The following is a 17,415-nucleotide window of genomic DNA, read 5'->3' on the forward strand; positions in this document are numbered from 1 at the left end:
GCTTTATGCAGGAACTAGTGTTTCCTAGTGACGGGAAAAGAAGGCTCAGTGTATCTGTTACGGCACACAAAAAGTACATCTGTAATTCTTTGCAATGAAAACAAGCACTGTTGATGGAACAGTCAATAGAAAATCAAAAATTGTAAACTGTACTAAACATGTAGTTTAAGTGGTGTCTTGGACAATACTATGATTTAGTTTTTTAATTGGACTTAACATCATAATGAAAATAAAAAATACATGCAATAACCTACTGCAACCAATATTTGCTTACTCCAGTTAAAGTGGTTTTTAAAAGGTATTTTGCACTGAGTGTTCCCAAATTTGCTTTTCTGCAAGTGCCCCCATACCAAGCTACTTGCTATGGGAGCACTCGTGCAGGCTTGATTCTGAGCGGGGCTGTGTGAGCGTCTATAGATGCATACAGCATGGCTTGGCCCCCACCCCTGCTCCTTCCTCACATGGTTTGACTGATAGCAGCAGGAGCCAAAGGCTCCCACTGCTCTCAACCAAGCTTATGAGAACACAGAAAGGGGAGAGAAGAACTGAAGCCAGGCACAGCACTGGATCGATATAGGCTTCAGGTAAGTATTTAGGGGGGACTGGGGGCACTGTAATTGGAAGATTTTTTAAACCTTAGAGAATGGATTAAGGTAAAAAAAACACCTTTCTCCCTTTACAACCACTTTCGATCACTCACAGATGTCAGTTTTTTTTCTGGTTGCCATAACTTAGTTTTAAAATCCAAAAATTTCTAAGAAAAATATATGGGCTGCCAGTGCCGATTTCCTGAAAGTACTAGTGCTTTGGGCTACGGGGGTGGTTTTAATGCTTTAAAGTGGTTGAAAGCCCTTACATATACCCAATGAAATGACTAACATTGTGATGTACATAGATGAAACCAACCCTCCTACATAAGTTGCATCTGTGTATGTGCAGTCCTTTCTTCTGTACTTCTTTCTGAAAACACAAAGATGAAAAGATTCATGGGGATCTGAAATCTTCACAAAGCCAGTCTCAGTGAGGACAGCTGTGAACCCACAATTGGAGGGATGGGACACAACCCCCTTCACAGAGTAAGTAGAACAAGCACAGCTGTGGATTCCAATCACAGGCTGTGCGCTGGAGATCCCTGGCCTGTTACTAAACCCACAACTGTAAAATCAGTCTGTATATGCAGTAAAGCATGCTTGTTATACTGACCGTGGAACATAAGGGGTTAAGCCTCCACATTGTGTAAAAAGAATGTTTTTGATTCCTCTTCTCTGATCCTCCTACTGTCCCCAATATATATCCTGATAGAACAGAGGCTTGGAGCCAAACTGCACATGCCGTTTGGAGCGTATCACCCGCCCTCTTAGATTGTAAGCGCCAAAGAGCAGGACCCTCCTAACCCTCTTGTACTGAACTGTATTGTTGCTGTATTGTCTCCATTTATATTGTAAAGCACTGAGCAAACGTTTGGCACTATATAAATCCTGTATAATAATATTGTTAGAGTTTTTTTCTTGCAAGAGTGCATGTGCTCAGCACAGGACTAATCAGCACTGTCCAGATTGAGGGTCAAGAGACTGCAGCCTCATAGGGCAGAATGAAAATTCCTCCTAAAAGACCAGTGCTCTGCTGGACACTAATAGAAGTCACAAGACTGCTCTAACTGCTGATGAGAAAAGTTATCTGTTTATATTTACTAAAATAAACGCATTTCCATGTTCTGTGTACTGTGGGAGACCAGATATAGTGTATGCAGGGTCCTGGGTTTAGTAACGCTTTAATCACTTGGTGCTGGGAAGGAGGCAGCAGACAGAAATCACACTCAGAGCTTTTGAGAGAGGCAAGTAGACAGTATAGAAGGATGTGCTTTTTCAAATTTCATGTCTGAGGTTGACAACCCCTTTAAGTCACTGGACCTGCATCAACTAACAATCTCAAAAAAGTAACAGTAATGTCAGAAGTCCTCATCTGCATACTACACTGCTCAAAACAAAAAATTAAAGGAACGCTTTGAAAACACATAAGATCCCAATGGGGAAAATTATCATGCTGGATATTTTTTCTGATATGGACTGGGTAATGTGCTAGGAACGTAAGGATGCCCCATTGTTTGATGGAAATGAAAATTATCAACCTACAGCGGACTGAATTCAGACACCCCAAAAATCAAAGTGAAATAATGATGGAGCAGGCTAGTCCATTTTGCTGAAATTTCATTGCAGCAACTCAGAATGGTACTCAGTATTTTGTATGTCCCCCACGTGCTTTTATGCATGCCTGACAACATTGGGGCATGCTCCTAATGAGATGACAGATGGTGTCCTGGGGTATTTCCTCCCAGATCTGGACCAGGGCATCACTGAGCTCCTGGACAGTCTGAGGTGCAACTTGGCAGCATTGGATGGACCGAAACATGATATTCTAGAGGTGTTCTATTGGATTTAGGTCAGGTGAGTGTGGGGGCCATTGAATGATATCAATTCCTTCATCCTCCAGGAACTGCCTGTATACTCCCACCACATGAGGCCGGGCATTGTTGGGCACCAGGAGAAACCCAGAACCCACTGTACTAGCGGAAAGTCTGACAATGGGTCCAAGGATATCATCCTGATACCTAATGGCAGTCAGGATGCCATTGTCTAGCCTGTAGAGGTCTGTGCATCCCTGCATGGATTCACCTCCCCAGGCCATCACTGACCCACCACCACAATGGTCATGCTGACCAATGTTACAGGCAGCATAACGTTCTCCACAGCTTCTCCAGACCCTTTCATGTCTGTCACATGTGAGGGTGAACCTGCTCTCATCTGTGAAAAGCACAGGGCGCCAGTGGCAGACCTGCCAATTCTGGTATTCATTAGTAAATGCAAATCAAGCTCTATGGTGGCGCACAGTAAGCACAGGGCACACTAGACGTGGGGCCCTCACTCCACCCTCATGAAGTCTGTTTCTGATTGGTCAGAGACATTCACACCAGTAGCCTGCTGGAGGTCATTTTGTAGGGTTCTGGCAGTGCTCATCCTGTGCCTCCCTGCTGATGGGTTAAGGATCTTCTACAGCCGTCTAGCTCTCCTAGAGCAACTGCCTGTCTCTTAGAATCTCCTCCATGCTCTTAAGACTGTGCTGGGAGACACAGCAAACCTTCTGGCAATGGCACATATTGATATGCCATCCTGGAAGAGTTGGACTGCCTGTGCAACCGCTGTAGGGTCCAGGCATTAGCTCATGCCATCAGTAGCAACACTGACCCTAGACAAATGCAAAACTAGTGAAAAACAGTAAGAAAAGAGGAGTAGGGAAAAAAATGGCAGTGGCCTCCACCTGTAAAATCATTCCTGTTTTAGCGGTTGTGTCCTTGTTGCCCATCTAGTGCACCTGTTGTTAATTTCATTAATACCAAAGCAGCTGAAAGTGATTAACAACCCCCTCTGTTACTTAACTGTTTCCGCACCACCCTATGACAGAAATACTGCTACAGAGCGGCACGGGTGCAGTTCCAGGTAGGTGGCGCACCCACCCTACCTGCACCACCATTCGCAGCCTCCGCTGTCAATCACTGGGTCCAGGCCGGTGATTACTCGCCGGCACCCAATGATTGCCGAGTATCTCCGACGGGGGAGAGACCTGTGTATAAACAATACAGATCTCTCCCGTCGGCTCCTGCATACTGCTTTGTATGACTCTGCATAGCAGAGCCATATAAAGCAGTGTACTTACAGTGAAACGCACACACAGCCCACATAGTGAAACAGCACTCAGTTAACCCTTTTATCGCCCCTCATGTTAACAGCCTTCCTGCCCAGTGCCATTAGTACAGTGTCAGTGCTTTTTATTAGCACTGATCACTGTACTGGTGTCACTGGGGATTTCAGTGACACCAAGTCAGTTCCTCCCCCAGTGTCAGAATGCCTGCCCCAGTTCCGCAATAATTTGTTGATCGCTGCCATTACTAGCAAAAAAAAGAAAAATTCCAGTATATATACCACCATTTGTAAACGCTATAACTTTCACATAAACCAATTAAGTTACACGTTTTGGGATTTATTTACATTTTTTTTTAGCAAAGACATGTAGCGGAATACATTTTGGCCTAAATTTGACGAAATTCGACTTTTTACTGGACATGTTTAATAGAAAAAAGTCAAAAATGTTTTTTTTTCCCCTCAATTGTCAGTCCTTTTTTTTTTTGTTTATAGCGCAAAAAATAGACACGCAGGCGATCAAATTCCACCCAAAGAAAGCTCTATTTTTTGGGGGGGAAAAAAAGACAAATTTAATTTGGGTGAAGCTTTGCATGACCACACAATTGTCAGTTAAAATAACGCAGCGCTGTACCGCAAAAAAAGAAAAAAAAATGGCCTGGTCAGGTAGTGGGTAAATCCTCTACAGGGCAAGTGGTTAACTGACCAGATCAATATCCCAGGCGTTTAATTGACTTGATGCTATACTCTGCTCAAAAAAATATAAGGAACACTTTTTAATCAGTGTAGTTCTGAGGGAGAGAACATAAGCTGGCCATAGATGGATTGAAATTTAGCCAGTTCAGCAGCAACCAGCTGAATTTCAAACCACATTTGGCCTCTAATGATCGACTTCTGCAGCTGGTTGGTTTATATTCAGGGCTGCACCAGATTTTATGCTCTTGTTTTAGTAAATCAACCCCAATGTTTCAGCAAGAAGGATTCCCCTATCCATTTTGATGGTGTGGATGGAGTAATCAGTTTGTCTTTCTTGTGAAAGAGAAAAAAAAAAATCTATGGCTAGCCGAAGATCAGTACGACTTCAATGAACCTAGCACTTTCATACAACTGCAGCATTTACGATGGCAAAGAAAAGGCTTTTTACCTAATGATATGCGTTACAAACTAACCATCCTTTTCTACAGAGCAGTAATGTATTCATCAGAAGTGGCTCTTTAATTAGGCAGTCGCCTAAGGCCTCTGGGCCACCTAATGCAGCCTGAGGGAGTAGAAGGGAAGGTGGAAAATCAACCACACTCCACCCCTCCCTGCAGACTGGATGCTCCTTGGCAGCAGTCGCACTCCGAGCTGTGTGGAAGAGCGATGCCTCATGTAGCCTGACTGCTCAGTTGCACTGCTATGGAAACAGCAAGTGGACAGAAGTTGTATAGCTACCTTGGTAAAGGTAAATTATTGAATGGCAATTTTGCCGGACAGAAGGTTTTGTCCATTAATGCTGCTTGGATGTGTGGGTCTCTCTGTGACTGTCTCTCGGCTGGATATATGGGGGTTACATTTTCACACAGACAAATTTGATGTGTGTATATATATATATATATATATATATATATGAGAGAGAGAGAGTGAGTATCTCCCAGAAAGGAGTACACCCCTCACATTTTTTGTAAATATTTGATTCTATCTTTTCATGTGACAACACTGAAGAAATGACACTTTGCTACGATGTAAAGTAGTGAGTATACAGCTTGTATAACAGTGTAAATTTTCTGTCCCCTCAAAATAACTCACACAGCCATTAATGTCTAAACCGCCGGCAACAAAAGTGAGTACACTCCTAAGTAAAAATGTCCAAACTGGGCCCAATTAACCATTTTCCCTCCCCAGTGTCATGTGACTAGTGTTACAAGGTCTCAGGTGTGAATGGGAAGCAGGTGTGTTACATTTGGTGTTATCGCTCTCACTCTCTCATACTGGTCACTGGAAGTTCAACATGGCAAAGAACTCTGAGAATCTGAAAAAAAGAATTGTTGCTCTACATAAAGATAACCAATGCTATAAGAAGTTAGCCAAAAGCCTGAAACTGAGCTGCAGAACGGTGGCCAAGACCATACAGCGGTTTAACAGGACAGGTTCCACTCAGAACAGGCCTCGCCATGGTCGACCAAAGAAGTTGAGTGCTTGTGCTCAGCATCATATCCAGAGGTTGTCTTTGGGAAATAGACGTATGAGTGTTGCCAGCATTGCTGCAGAGGTTGAAGGGGGGGGGGGGGGGGGGGTCTGCCTGTCAGTGCTCAGACCATACGCCACACACTGCATCAAATTGGTTTGCATGGCTGTCATTCCAGAAGGAAGCCTCTTCTAAAGATGATGCACAAGAAAGCCCACATCAGTTTGCTGTAGACAAGCAGACGAAGGACATGGATTACTGGAATCATGTTCTGTGGTCTGATGAGACCAAAATAAACGTATTTGGTTCAGATGGTGTCAAGCGTGTGTGGCAGCAATCAGGTGAGGAGTACAAAGTCAAGTGTGTCTTGCCTATAGTCAAGCATGGTGGTGGGAGTGTCATGGTCTGGGGCTGCATGAGTGCTGCTGGCACTGGGGAGCTACAGTTCATTGAGGGAACCATGAATGCAAACATGTACTGTGACATACTAAAGCAGGGCATGATCCCCTCCCTTCGGAGGCTGGGCCGCAGAGCAATAGTCCAACATAACGACCCCAAACACACCTCCAAGACGACCGCTGCCTTGCTAAAGAAGCTGAGGGTAAAGGTGATGGACTGGTCAACCATGTCTCCAGACCTAAACCCTATTGAGCATCTGTGGGGAATCCTCAAATGGAAGGTGGAGGAGTGCAAAGTCCCTAACATCCACCAGCTGTGATGTCATCATGGAGGAGTGGAAGAGGACTCCAGTGGCAACCTGTGAAGCTCTGGTGAACTCCATGCCCAAGAGGGTTAAGGCAGTGCTGGAAAATAATGGTAGCCACACAAAATACTGAGACTTTGGGCCCAATCTGGACATTTTCACTTAAGGGTGTACTCACTTTTGTTGCCAGCGGTTTAGACATTAATGGCTGTGTGTTGTGTTATTTTGAGGAGACAACAAATTTACACTGTTATACAAGCTGTACACTCACGACTTTACATTGTAGCAAAGTGTCATTTCTTCAGTGTTGTCACATGAAAAGATAATAAAATATTTACAAACATGTGAGGGGTGTACTTACTTCTAGGAGGATATATATATATATTATATATATATATACACATATATATATACATACATACACACACACACACACACACACCCATCCCCTATGTTTAATATTTGGATTACGGAATAAATTGGTTAAAATTATAGAAACTGAATTTATACCACTCAAGGCTCTTAATTCAAGTGATAAAAATAGCTGTATAAATTGCATATATTATTTTTCCCATTATGGGTGTGAGTGGGGCCTCATGTCTAAGTTTTGCCTAAGGCCTTGCAAAGCCTAGAGCTGACTCTGGTATCTACATTGCCTTGAAAAAGTATCCATGCCCTTTGAAATTTTCCACATTTTGTCATGTTACAACCAAAAATGTAAATTATTTTATTGGGATTTTATGTAACAGACCAAGCCAAGTGGCACATAATTGTGACGTGCAAGGAAAATGATTTAACATTTTTACAAATAAATCTGAAAAGTGGGGCATGCATTTGTATTCAGCCCCCTTTACTCTGATACCCCTAACTAAAGTCTAGTGAAACCAATTGCCTTCAGAAGTCACCTAATTAGTAAATAGAGTCCACCTGTGTGTAATTTAATCTCAGTATAAATACAGCTGTTCTGTGAAGCCCTCAGAAGTTTCTCAGAGAACATTAGCGACACATCCCTCTGTTAGTGATTGCAAAGTCAAACTGATCCCTAGCACTGTACCCCAGGTGACCTGTTTATGGTTTTTAATGTTAAGTTTTGTTTTTGCTGTTCTGGTTCTCTTTATTCCATGGCTATATATATTTATTGACTGTTATTTTCAGATGTCGATGCATCTGCGCATCCATAGGTTAAGCACTGTATAGTATGGTGAATGTTTTTTCTACATGCTGTATGCTATGATCACATTTTCCTGACAAAAAAAAACTGTTCAGTAATGTTTTGTTTTTTTTTTCTTAAATCCAAACAGCATCATGAAGGCAAAAGGAACACACCAGATATCAGGAATAAAGTTGTGGAGAAGTTCAAAGCAGGGTTAGGTTATAAAAAACAAATATCCCAAGCTTTGAAAATCTAACGGAGCACTGTTCAATACATCATCTGAAAAACTGAAAAAGTATGGCACAACTTTAAACCTACCAAGACATGGCCGTCCACCTAAACTGACAGGCCAGGCAAGGAGAGCAATAATCAGAGAAGCAGCAAAGAGGCCCATGATAACTCCGAAGAAGCTGCAGAGATCCACAACTCAGGTGGGAAAATCTGTCCACAGGACAACTATTAGTCATGCACTCCACAAATCTGGCCATTATGGAAGAGTGGCAAGAAGAAAGCCATTGTTGAAAGAAAGCCACAAGTCGTCTCATTTGCAAATTGTGAGAAGCCATGTGGGGGACACAGCAAACGTTAAAAAGGAAGAAGGTGCTCTGGTCAGATGAGACCAAAATGTAACTTTTTGGCCTAGAAGTAAAACGCTATGTGTGGGGGGGAAAACTAACACTGCACATCACCCTGAACACACCATCACCACCGTCAAACGTGGTGGCAGCATCATGTTGTGGTGATGCACATCTTCAGCAGGGACAGGGAAGCTGGTCAGAGTTGATGGGAAGATGGATGCAAGAAAACCTGTTATAGTCTGCAAAAGACTTGAGACTGAGGTGGAGGTTCACCTTCCAGCAGGGCAACAACCCTAAACATACAGCCAGAGATACAATGGAATGGTTTAGCGCAAAGCATATTCATGTGTTAGAATGGCCCAGTCAAAGTCCAGACCTAAATCCAATTAAGAATCTGTGGCAAGACTTGAAAATTGCGGTTCACAGACGCTCTCCAGTCAATCTTTTTACAAAGAAGAATGGGCACAAATTTCACTCTAGATCTGCAAAGCTGATAGAGACATCCCCAAAAAGACTGCAGAACCACCTTTCGCTGCAATTACAGCTGCAAAAGTATTGACTCAGGGGGGCTGAATACAAATGCATGCCACACTTTTCAGATATTTATTTGTAAACAAAAGTTGAAAACCATTTATCATCTTCCTTCCACTTTGTGTTGGTCTATCACATAAAATCCCAATAAAATACATTTTTGTTTTTGGTTCTAACATGACATTTCAAGGGGTATGAATACTTTTTCAAGCACTGTATATACCACATTCACCCAAGCCCCCCACCCCACCCAAAAAAAATAAAAAAATCACAGTAACATTTTAAAAAAATATTTAATGCTGCCAAAAAGTATAAAAATACAATGTAAATGGCAGAATGATACAAAGTACTTTTCTACTGTATCTTACATAGATTCTAGAACACATGCATTATAAAACACCCGACGATACTTGAAGTGAACTTGGTCTGCAAAGTTTCATGCTGGTGATGTCCTTCACCCCCTGGCTGGAGACGTTTACGCGGTAAACAGATAACACAATGAGGTCAGCACATTAATGAACCTCACATATTCTCCTGAAGAGGGTTTCATCTCTTGCTTTGCATATCAATGGACTCTCAGTGTAACTGTTGTAGAATAGTCACAAGCTGCACAGGTTTAGGTATCGAGGAGCCTTGGCCTATGACACAATGCAAAACAAAAATGACCAATTCAGTAACATATGGCAAAATTAAAGTTTGGAAAAACAAATACCCTCAACCCACAAAAAAATGACCCTACACAGGTAAGAAATGCAACTATTTCTGACACCAAAACAGTTCTATGCCAATAGCTGTATTTTGTAGTTTGTTTTTTTTCGGTTCAAAATATTCTCTCATTACTGTAGAATACATTTTTCCTACACACCGACCAGAGAAAGCAGGCAGTCAGTCCTTTTGTTTTTTAATTAAACATAAAACACACATGCAATGGCAAACCTCCCTCCTCATTATCCTGTAAGTGGTTGCTATGGATTATTGCAGTACCTCATTGAATAATCCAACGGGTGTCCAATTCCAGTTATTTTCAGAGTTGAGCAAAAAATGTAATTGACATATGCTGACCTAAAACAATAGTTTCAGCTTGCTTCCATTTCTTAGGCCAGCCATACATGGGTTGATTTCCAAACAATTTTTAGTTTGGAAATCAAACCCAAGAATAAATCGACCAATTTTCGGTCTGTTAGTGGGGCAATGGCACTGGCCGATTTTTGTGGTTCCTCCCCATTTTGTTTATCGGGTATGTGGGAAAATTCGTGAAAAACTACAGTTTTTAAAATCATTGGTGGCACCATTGGATTATAGAACGAATAACGTTTTCAATTGAAAAATCTTTTGGCATTTGACCCACATATGGCCTGCTTAAGGCTAGGTTCACATATTTGAGGGTGCCACTGCAGATCCGCACAAAAAAACACCACCCTCACAAAGGAATGCAGACCCGTGGGTGGGTGCCATTAATTGTAATGACACGACGCCCACACTGGAAAAACACAACCGTACTGGGAACCAAGATTCCTGTGCCGGCTGTGTTTTCAGAAGTGCAGGGACTTCTCTGCATGTCACATGGCACGGGAGTCCATTCAAATGAATGGGCTCTCGTGCCCGCACAAAACGCGGCCCACACGGCTGCATATATGTGAACCAGGGGTTAGACCTAAAATAAAGGGACTGGACATACATTCAAGGATTAACACCGACAGGTGGACATCATCAATAAACAGGTAAAGCTCCGTGGTAGTTCATTGAGAACCACAAGCCGACAGCTGCAAAGGCTGTCGGTACTTGTAGTTTTCCAGTCACAGAATTCTGTGAATGAATGACACAGCTGGGCGGGTAGGACCCTGCATGGCCGTGGGTTTTTTTTTGGTTTTTTTAAATAGCAATAGCTAGCAGGGACATACAGGAGATAAATATTTTGGACAATCATACCACTGCATTAAGAAAACTGTAGCACTGCACATGTACAAACAGCAAACTCTCTCCAATAATATCTTGAAAATTCATGTGTAGCCACAGTCTGTGTCTTTGGGTTAAACTATGCGGAAAGCTTGATCTTAAAACTACAAAAGATTTAGAGCTCCTTCACACCTATTAATGCACACATTTCCTTGCGCAGCATTAAAGCTACTTTCACGGTGATCCTAGCAAATACGCAGCAAAAATGCATATGCATTTTTACAGCAACGCAAAAACATACCATGGGTGCGTTTTTGCAGTGTTTTCTATTGATTTCAATAGGGAAGTGTGTTTATTATTTTTTTTCTGCACCAAAAATGCAGTAAGCAGGATTTAAAAAAAAAAAAAAAACACACCTGACCCACAACAGATCAGTGCAAATAGCTCCATCAGAATACATGGTCACACATTTTTCTTTCGCTTTGCAAAAATGGAAGAAAAACGATCAGTGTGAAAGTAGCCCAAGACAGCCTTATTTAGTTTGAATGGGCTCTCAACACACCTACACTATTTTTTGGCAAATCAACACATTCAAAGCTTTTACACCTGCACATTGTGGTGTGCTATAGCACATGTGTATTTGCTGTATACTTGGTTTGTGGTATGGGTTACTGTAGGCATGATATAGTAAAACTGGAGCACTCAGAAGCTGATTGGCTATCATGCACAGCTTCCAGGTTTCATTGTCAAAGCTTACTTGGTTCTATAGAAAGCTGCATTGGATTTTGCATGCTCCTTTGTTATTAAATCACCCCGTGTGCTAGAGGCATGGGCTTTTACCTGCATTATCGGAAACAAAAAAGGGCTTTTACCTGCATTATCAGAAACAGTCTTGTTTAACCCCTTCGTGCCTAACAGTAAAACAAATCTTAAAGCCTAAGCACAATCTTGCAACTTAGACATGTATTAGTAAAACTGTACATATCACAACTACTTTGTACATCCAGGTGGATTGTACCTTGTTTTTTTCAGGACCAATTGGGCTTTCATTTGGTGGTAAAATGGTGCTGGATATCTCCTGATGTTTATTTATTATCAATGGAAAACTGGCCCAAAATAGTAAAAAAAAAAATAAAAAAAAATCATTTTTATAAAAAAATTTAGCTGTGTGTTTGTTACAACCATAACCTACCACCAAAGAACAACCCAAAATAAATTTTCCAGCTTTTGATGATTGCAGCGATACCAAATATGTGTATGTTACTTGTTTGTACCCGGAGTACAGCTCAAACAATAGTGTGCATTTTGTTTTGTTTTTCTACCTAAAAACACACTGACACCAAATTAAAAAAATATATATATAAATACTGACCTTTGACCAAACACTAACCCTGGCACTGAACTCTATCAAACTGCAAAGTGAAACAACAAGAAGCGTACCAACCTTGTGCATTACCTCAATAACCAAAATTTATTAAATGAAGGAAAGGTACTCACAAACAGCGAATAAAAACAGGCATGTAAGTCCACCCAGGGACTTCAAAGGTAAGAGGCCAGCGCGAATCCCATCATGGGTGTAGGTACTCAGTCCAGCTGACGAGTTTCGAAGGTCATGCCTTCTTCCTCAGAGCTCAGAAGGCATGACCTTCGAAACGCGTCAGCTGGAGCTTCTTCTTGTTTCACTTCGCAGTTTGTTCGGGCTTCCCCAGTCTTGGCTTGGAGCTGCACGACCTTGGATACTCCGGTGGTTGCTTCTCTGGAGTTTTTAATTCTAATTCTACTTAATTCCACCTACTCACCACCGGCCTGGGTCCCAGAGCGCAGGAGAAATCGTTTTCACTGAACTCTATCAAACCTTGATCTAGGTATTTAATTTTTTATTTTCTTAAACAGTTTTTGTTTTGTTTTTTTTCCCTCTATGAATGGAGGAGAGATACATTGTCTCTCTCTCTCTCCTTGCATAGAGGGAAAAAAAAAAAACCAAGGGGGGGTGGGCTGTACAGTGACTGATCACTGTGGCAGCCAATCAGAGGCTATCACAGCAATCATGTGACCCAGAATCAGGAGTCCCGTGTCCCAATCATTAGAACGGGACCCGGGGCTCTCAGTACACACCCTGGTCTTTGTGCTGGGAGTGCAGCGCCAATGATTCATGGCTGAGAGCGGTTGATTGGCTGTGTCCAAACACAGCCCAGAATCCAGTGTTTACAAATACTGTACAGAGAGAACAATCACTTTGTAGGGAAAGGGAACAAAGTCCTCTTTCCCTACAAAGTGATTGTTCCCTCTGTATAAATAGGTTTTTGACAAAACGCAGCACATATTAACACTTGTTAGGCACACACTTAACCTTGATTACCCCAAGATGTTAACCCCCTCCCAGCCAGTGTCATTTGTACAGTGAGTGTAAAGTATTATCACTGAGGTGTCCTTTTATCATGCAGTGGTAAAAGACCGCTGCTCAGTTCTCCGGCATTCTCAGAGAAGACCGTTCTCTTCTGAAGCCTTTTTATGAAGCGGTGTAGATCAGTTCTTCGAATGGAGGGAGAAGCGATCTACAAACACTTTCAACACTGGAAAACGACTGCTTTTACTATAATCTCGCGAGGTTACAGTAAGATCAGTCAGACACCGTTTACTAAGCAGCAGTAAATTATCGCTGCTTCGTTTGCGGTTCCTCCGTATGTGAAAGGAGCAGAACACAGATCGTCAGTGAAGGGCTGACATCGCTCCTTCATACACTGGCCGTCTGTATGCAGAGATAATCAGAGGAAAACATGTTCTCCACTGATCATCTGTTTCCTAAACCATTAATGATCGGAGATCAGCAACAATCCTCAGGATTGCCGCTGATCTCCGTTTCATAAAAGGACACCTGTTATTAGTGTCACTGGTGATTCAGTGTCAGTAAGTGTCAGATTGCCTGCTGCACTATCACAGTCTTATATAAAGTCGCTGATCACCACCATTACTAGTATAACACAAACCAGTCAATATACACTTATTTAGATTCTTTTTTTTCTTTACCAGAATACATTTTGGCCTAAATTTATAAAGAGATTTGATTTGTTTTATAGCAGAAAGTAAAAAAAAAAATATTTTGGTTTTTTTTTCCCCCTAACTTTACCACTGGGGGTTTTATTTTTTATTATATAAATGGGAAAAAAAACTGCAATCAAATACCACCAAAAGAAAGCTGTGTGTGTGAGATAAATTTATTTGGGGCACAGCATTGCATGACTGTGCAATTACCAGTTAAAAGTAGCTCTGTGCTATATATAGCAAAAAACATCCTGGTCATGAAGGGGGTAAAACCTTCTGGGAGCTTAAGTGGTTAATTCTGCACTAATCTGGAGAAAATGAGGTAGCAGAATATGGTTGCTATGAGCAATAATATTTTAAGCAGACTGAATAAATGTTTTAATTAATAAAGCAAAAAGGAAAAAACTTAAATACAATATTTCCACTTTATTATGAAAATCACAGGTTGAATGTAACCAGAACAAACCCAAAACTTTTTAAGAATATTAATAACTACTTATGTTAATCACTGCTCTAATAATACCCGAACAAAAGACACAGACAGGTCATATGCTTGTAAGTCATTTATTTTTGTCTGAATACAAAAAAAAGTGATAAAGTAAAACATGGACTGTATGCTCCATACTTAACAGAGTGGAAGACTTGTGGGTATATAGCCAAGTAACAAGATTCAAAGTCCATGAATGTCAGATGCCCTTTCATCAAGGTGCCAAGCATACTTGAGGCCAGCTGGGTACTTATTAGACCTTGGTTCCTATCTTTTAACCTGTCCTTGAATTTGGTCAGTCTGTCAGCTTTCCATCTACAAGTTCTAATATATCATCATAACCAGCATGATTGGAAAAAAAAAAAAAAATCAGTATTCGCAATGGGAGCTCTAGGAATCAATTGAGATTATTTACACTATACACTTCATTTGTTTAATTGGGAATGACCAAGAAAAAAAAAAGTGCCATATACAAGTTTTAAATCTAGCAGTGACCAACAAAAAATAACAGGGATCATTTGGTACAGAGGCATGAAGCAGGTGGCCATATGGATAATTCATTTTCTAAAGAGCACCAAGTACATAAAGTAAACCTCTACTTGAATTGTTCCGGTGATCTCTGCTGCTGATGAGGAAGATCAGTAGGATGGTAAAGCCAAGCTCCTTCAGCAAATAACACGGGACCATAACCTCTGGATTTGGTCACCACAATATCAGTCTTGGAATCCTGGAGCAGAAGCTATCTGCAGCCAAGTATTTCATGGTTTCAGATACTTTTTCTCAGGAAGCAAAGTGGCTAAGTTCAAGCACAGTTTTGTTTTGACTATAGGTCCACTTTAAAAAACTGCTTCAGAACAACGTACAACAACCACCTTTTTTGTTGTCCCCTCTTGCAAAGGCATGAAATTTTTGTTTCAGTAATGGTAAAAAAAAAAAACAGATTTTTAGTTCATTACAAAGTTGAAGCACTGCAAAAATGTAAAATTAAGTTTATAATTGAAGCATTAGCTTTTCTCCAAGCCATCTCTGGGTGAGTGTCACCGGTATGGCAATATAGTTAAAAATTCACCAATCTTTTTGGCAGCTGAAAATCCTATATAGGAACTATTTATCTAAGTGATCTATTGCTTTGCTGTGGCTGCAAACAAGCTGTTAAACATACAACATATAATTATGACTAGATGTACAGGGATATGAAGTCAGAGCTATGCCTCAGAAAGAACTTCGAAATAGACCCCAAGAATTAGACTAGTGATAACATAGGATCAATTTTATTTAACCAACTAGCCCATAACGTCTGGAAATTCATCAAGAAACCCCTCAGTGTATGTCAGTTTTTCATAGCATAGTGTAGAATGCATCTCTCTCAGCCATTCCCCAACTGTAGGCAGGATCCGAGAGTCATTTTCTAGCCATTCGTTTTCTGGTTGTGAATATATCACTCATTAAGAATGTGACAGCTGCATCCTAGTAGCCATCTGCAGGAGCTTCTTCCACTGGTCTCCTGAAATGTCACCCAGATTACCCTCTTAGCAGCACCTACTCTGCTAGGGGGAAGTGCTTATAGCAACCTGGCTCCATAATCATGTTTTAAAATGACATTTTATGTACAATTTTTATCTAAACTGAGCACACAACGGATACAATGTGGAGGAGCTCATCTTTAATGATCACATATAGACAGTTTATCTGCTGGTATTGTCTATTTTGGAGACAAGCTTAGCCAATGTATCATTCTACATGTTATGCACTTCAACAAACCCTCAGCTATTTCTACATCACAGGAACAAACTAAACAGGCATTCAATGCAGTCCAAATGCCCACACAACTCACAAAGTGATACCAAAAAAAAAATGCCACACTGGCTAGCTGGAAACAAAAATCATGCTCAAAAAGACATTTTTTAAAACTGAAAATCTATTTTCATGAGAAATAAGTTAAAAAACAAAAAGAAACACAAAATATATGAATACCACACATAGCAACAGTAGACATAAAAGGAGTGGACCAACAAACACATATTTGCTGCATACAACCTCTGCAATACAGAACATAAGCCCCTTCTTTGGGCAAGTAAAATGGCACCAGTACCCTACACAGAGTGAAGACATTAAGAAATAACCTTTCTTCCTCCATCCAAACCCTGATGCTTGTGCTGTAATAGATCCATACCAAAGGACAGACGACTCCAGGAATTAGACATCAAATGTTGGACTGGCCACAGCAGGATACAGTGATCAAATAACTAATCAACTGCCCGTACATAATTAAAACATTGAAAATAAGGAACACAGCATCAAACAGCTAAAAACAGGAGAAATTTACATTCTGCACATCTTGCCATCTTACGCTCAAACTTGTTCGTGTGGCATTAACAATTGTTCAACTCACAGAAGCAACAATGGGAGTCTCCATGTAGGGATTAGAAGATATGGACATTAGGGACAATCTATGAAATCCTAAAGGTAGACTGTAGTTGGAGAAATAAGGGAGCAACCATTGCTGCAATATTAAAAAATACCGGTTGCCATCTTACTGTGGGGTCAGAATTCTTAATCTGCATGCTTGTTCTGAAAGCACTAAAGCCACTGAATCTACCAAGGAGAGGACAAGAACAACTACCTACATATTCCTTATTATAGATTTCCTGTAAACCTTTGCTCAATAGTCAGAAAGCAGGTGAAATACCAGCATTTCAATTCACATAACCTATGAGCCAAGACCTGTCCTCTCTCAACTACAAGACTCCACAGTCTGCTGAACAATGGAAAATGCAAGATGGCAGTCTCATGGAGATCAAGTAGTAGCCTGATGGATTAAGTTCACTCACATTCCTCCAACCTAAGAACAATTATTGAGACAAAATTAATTTCTGTTAAGTCTTACTTTGGAAACCTGAAAACTTTCAATAATTTTTTACGATGAAATTTGTTGCTTTTACATTGTTTATTTGGAGGGGGGAAAAAGTATAATTTATAAAAAGTGCTTCACATTAGCACGTTTTTAGGCCTATGTACCTTTCTACATTTACAAGCATCAATAAATAAAAAATAGTCTGCAAACACGAAGGTCCATTTCACAGGCTGTGTCTGGATGGATAAGCAAGGGATCTATGAACAGGCCACCTGTTAAGTCAGAGCGGAATGAACAGATGCCACTTTT

The 17,415-nt window shown here is 40.9% G+C and overlaps 1 protein-coding gene across 1 annotated transcript in view; it reads right to left on the reverse strand.

Annotated features, from left to right (window-relative positions):
* Positions 1-9,101: 9,101 nt before the first annotated feature.
* The window catches only part of PTPN2 (protein tyrosine phosphatase non-receptor type 2), an 86,939-nt gene continuing 78,625 nt past the window's right edge, over positions 9,102-17,415 (reverse strand). The window contains exon 10 of the mRNA XM_089671046.1: positions 9,102-9,465. Within this exon, the coding sequence (XP_089527172.1) occupies positions 9,444-9,465 (22 nt within the window). The 3' untranslated portion in view covers positions 9,102-9,443. The remainder of the gene's footprint in view (positions 9,466-17,415) is intronic.

The sequence above is a fragment of the Staurois parvus genome, unplaced genomic scaffold (assembly GCF_062004578.1).
Source record: "Staurois parvus isolate SC_StPar_1 unplaced genomic scaffold, SC_StPar_1.0 ptg000097l, whole genome shotgun sequence".
Classification (NCBI taxonomy): Eukaryota; Metazoa; Chordata; class Amphibia; order Anura; family Ranidae; genus Staurois; species Staurois parvus.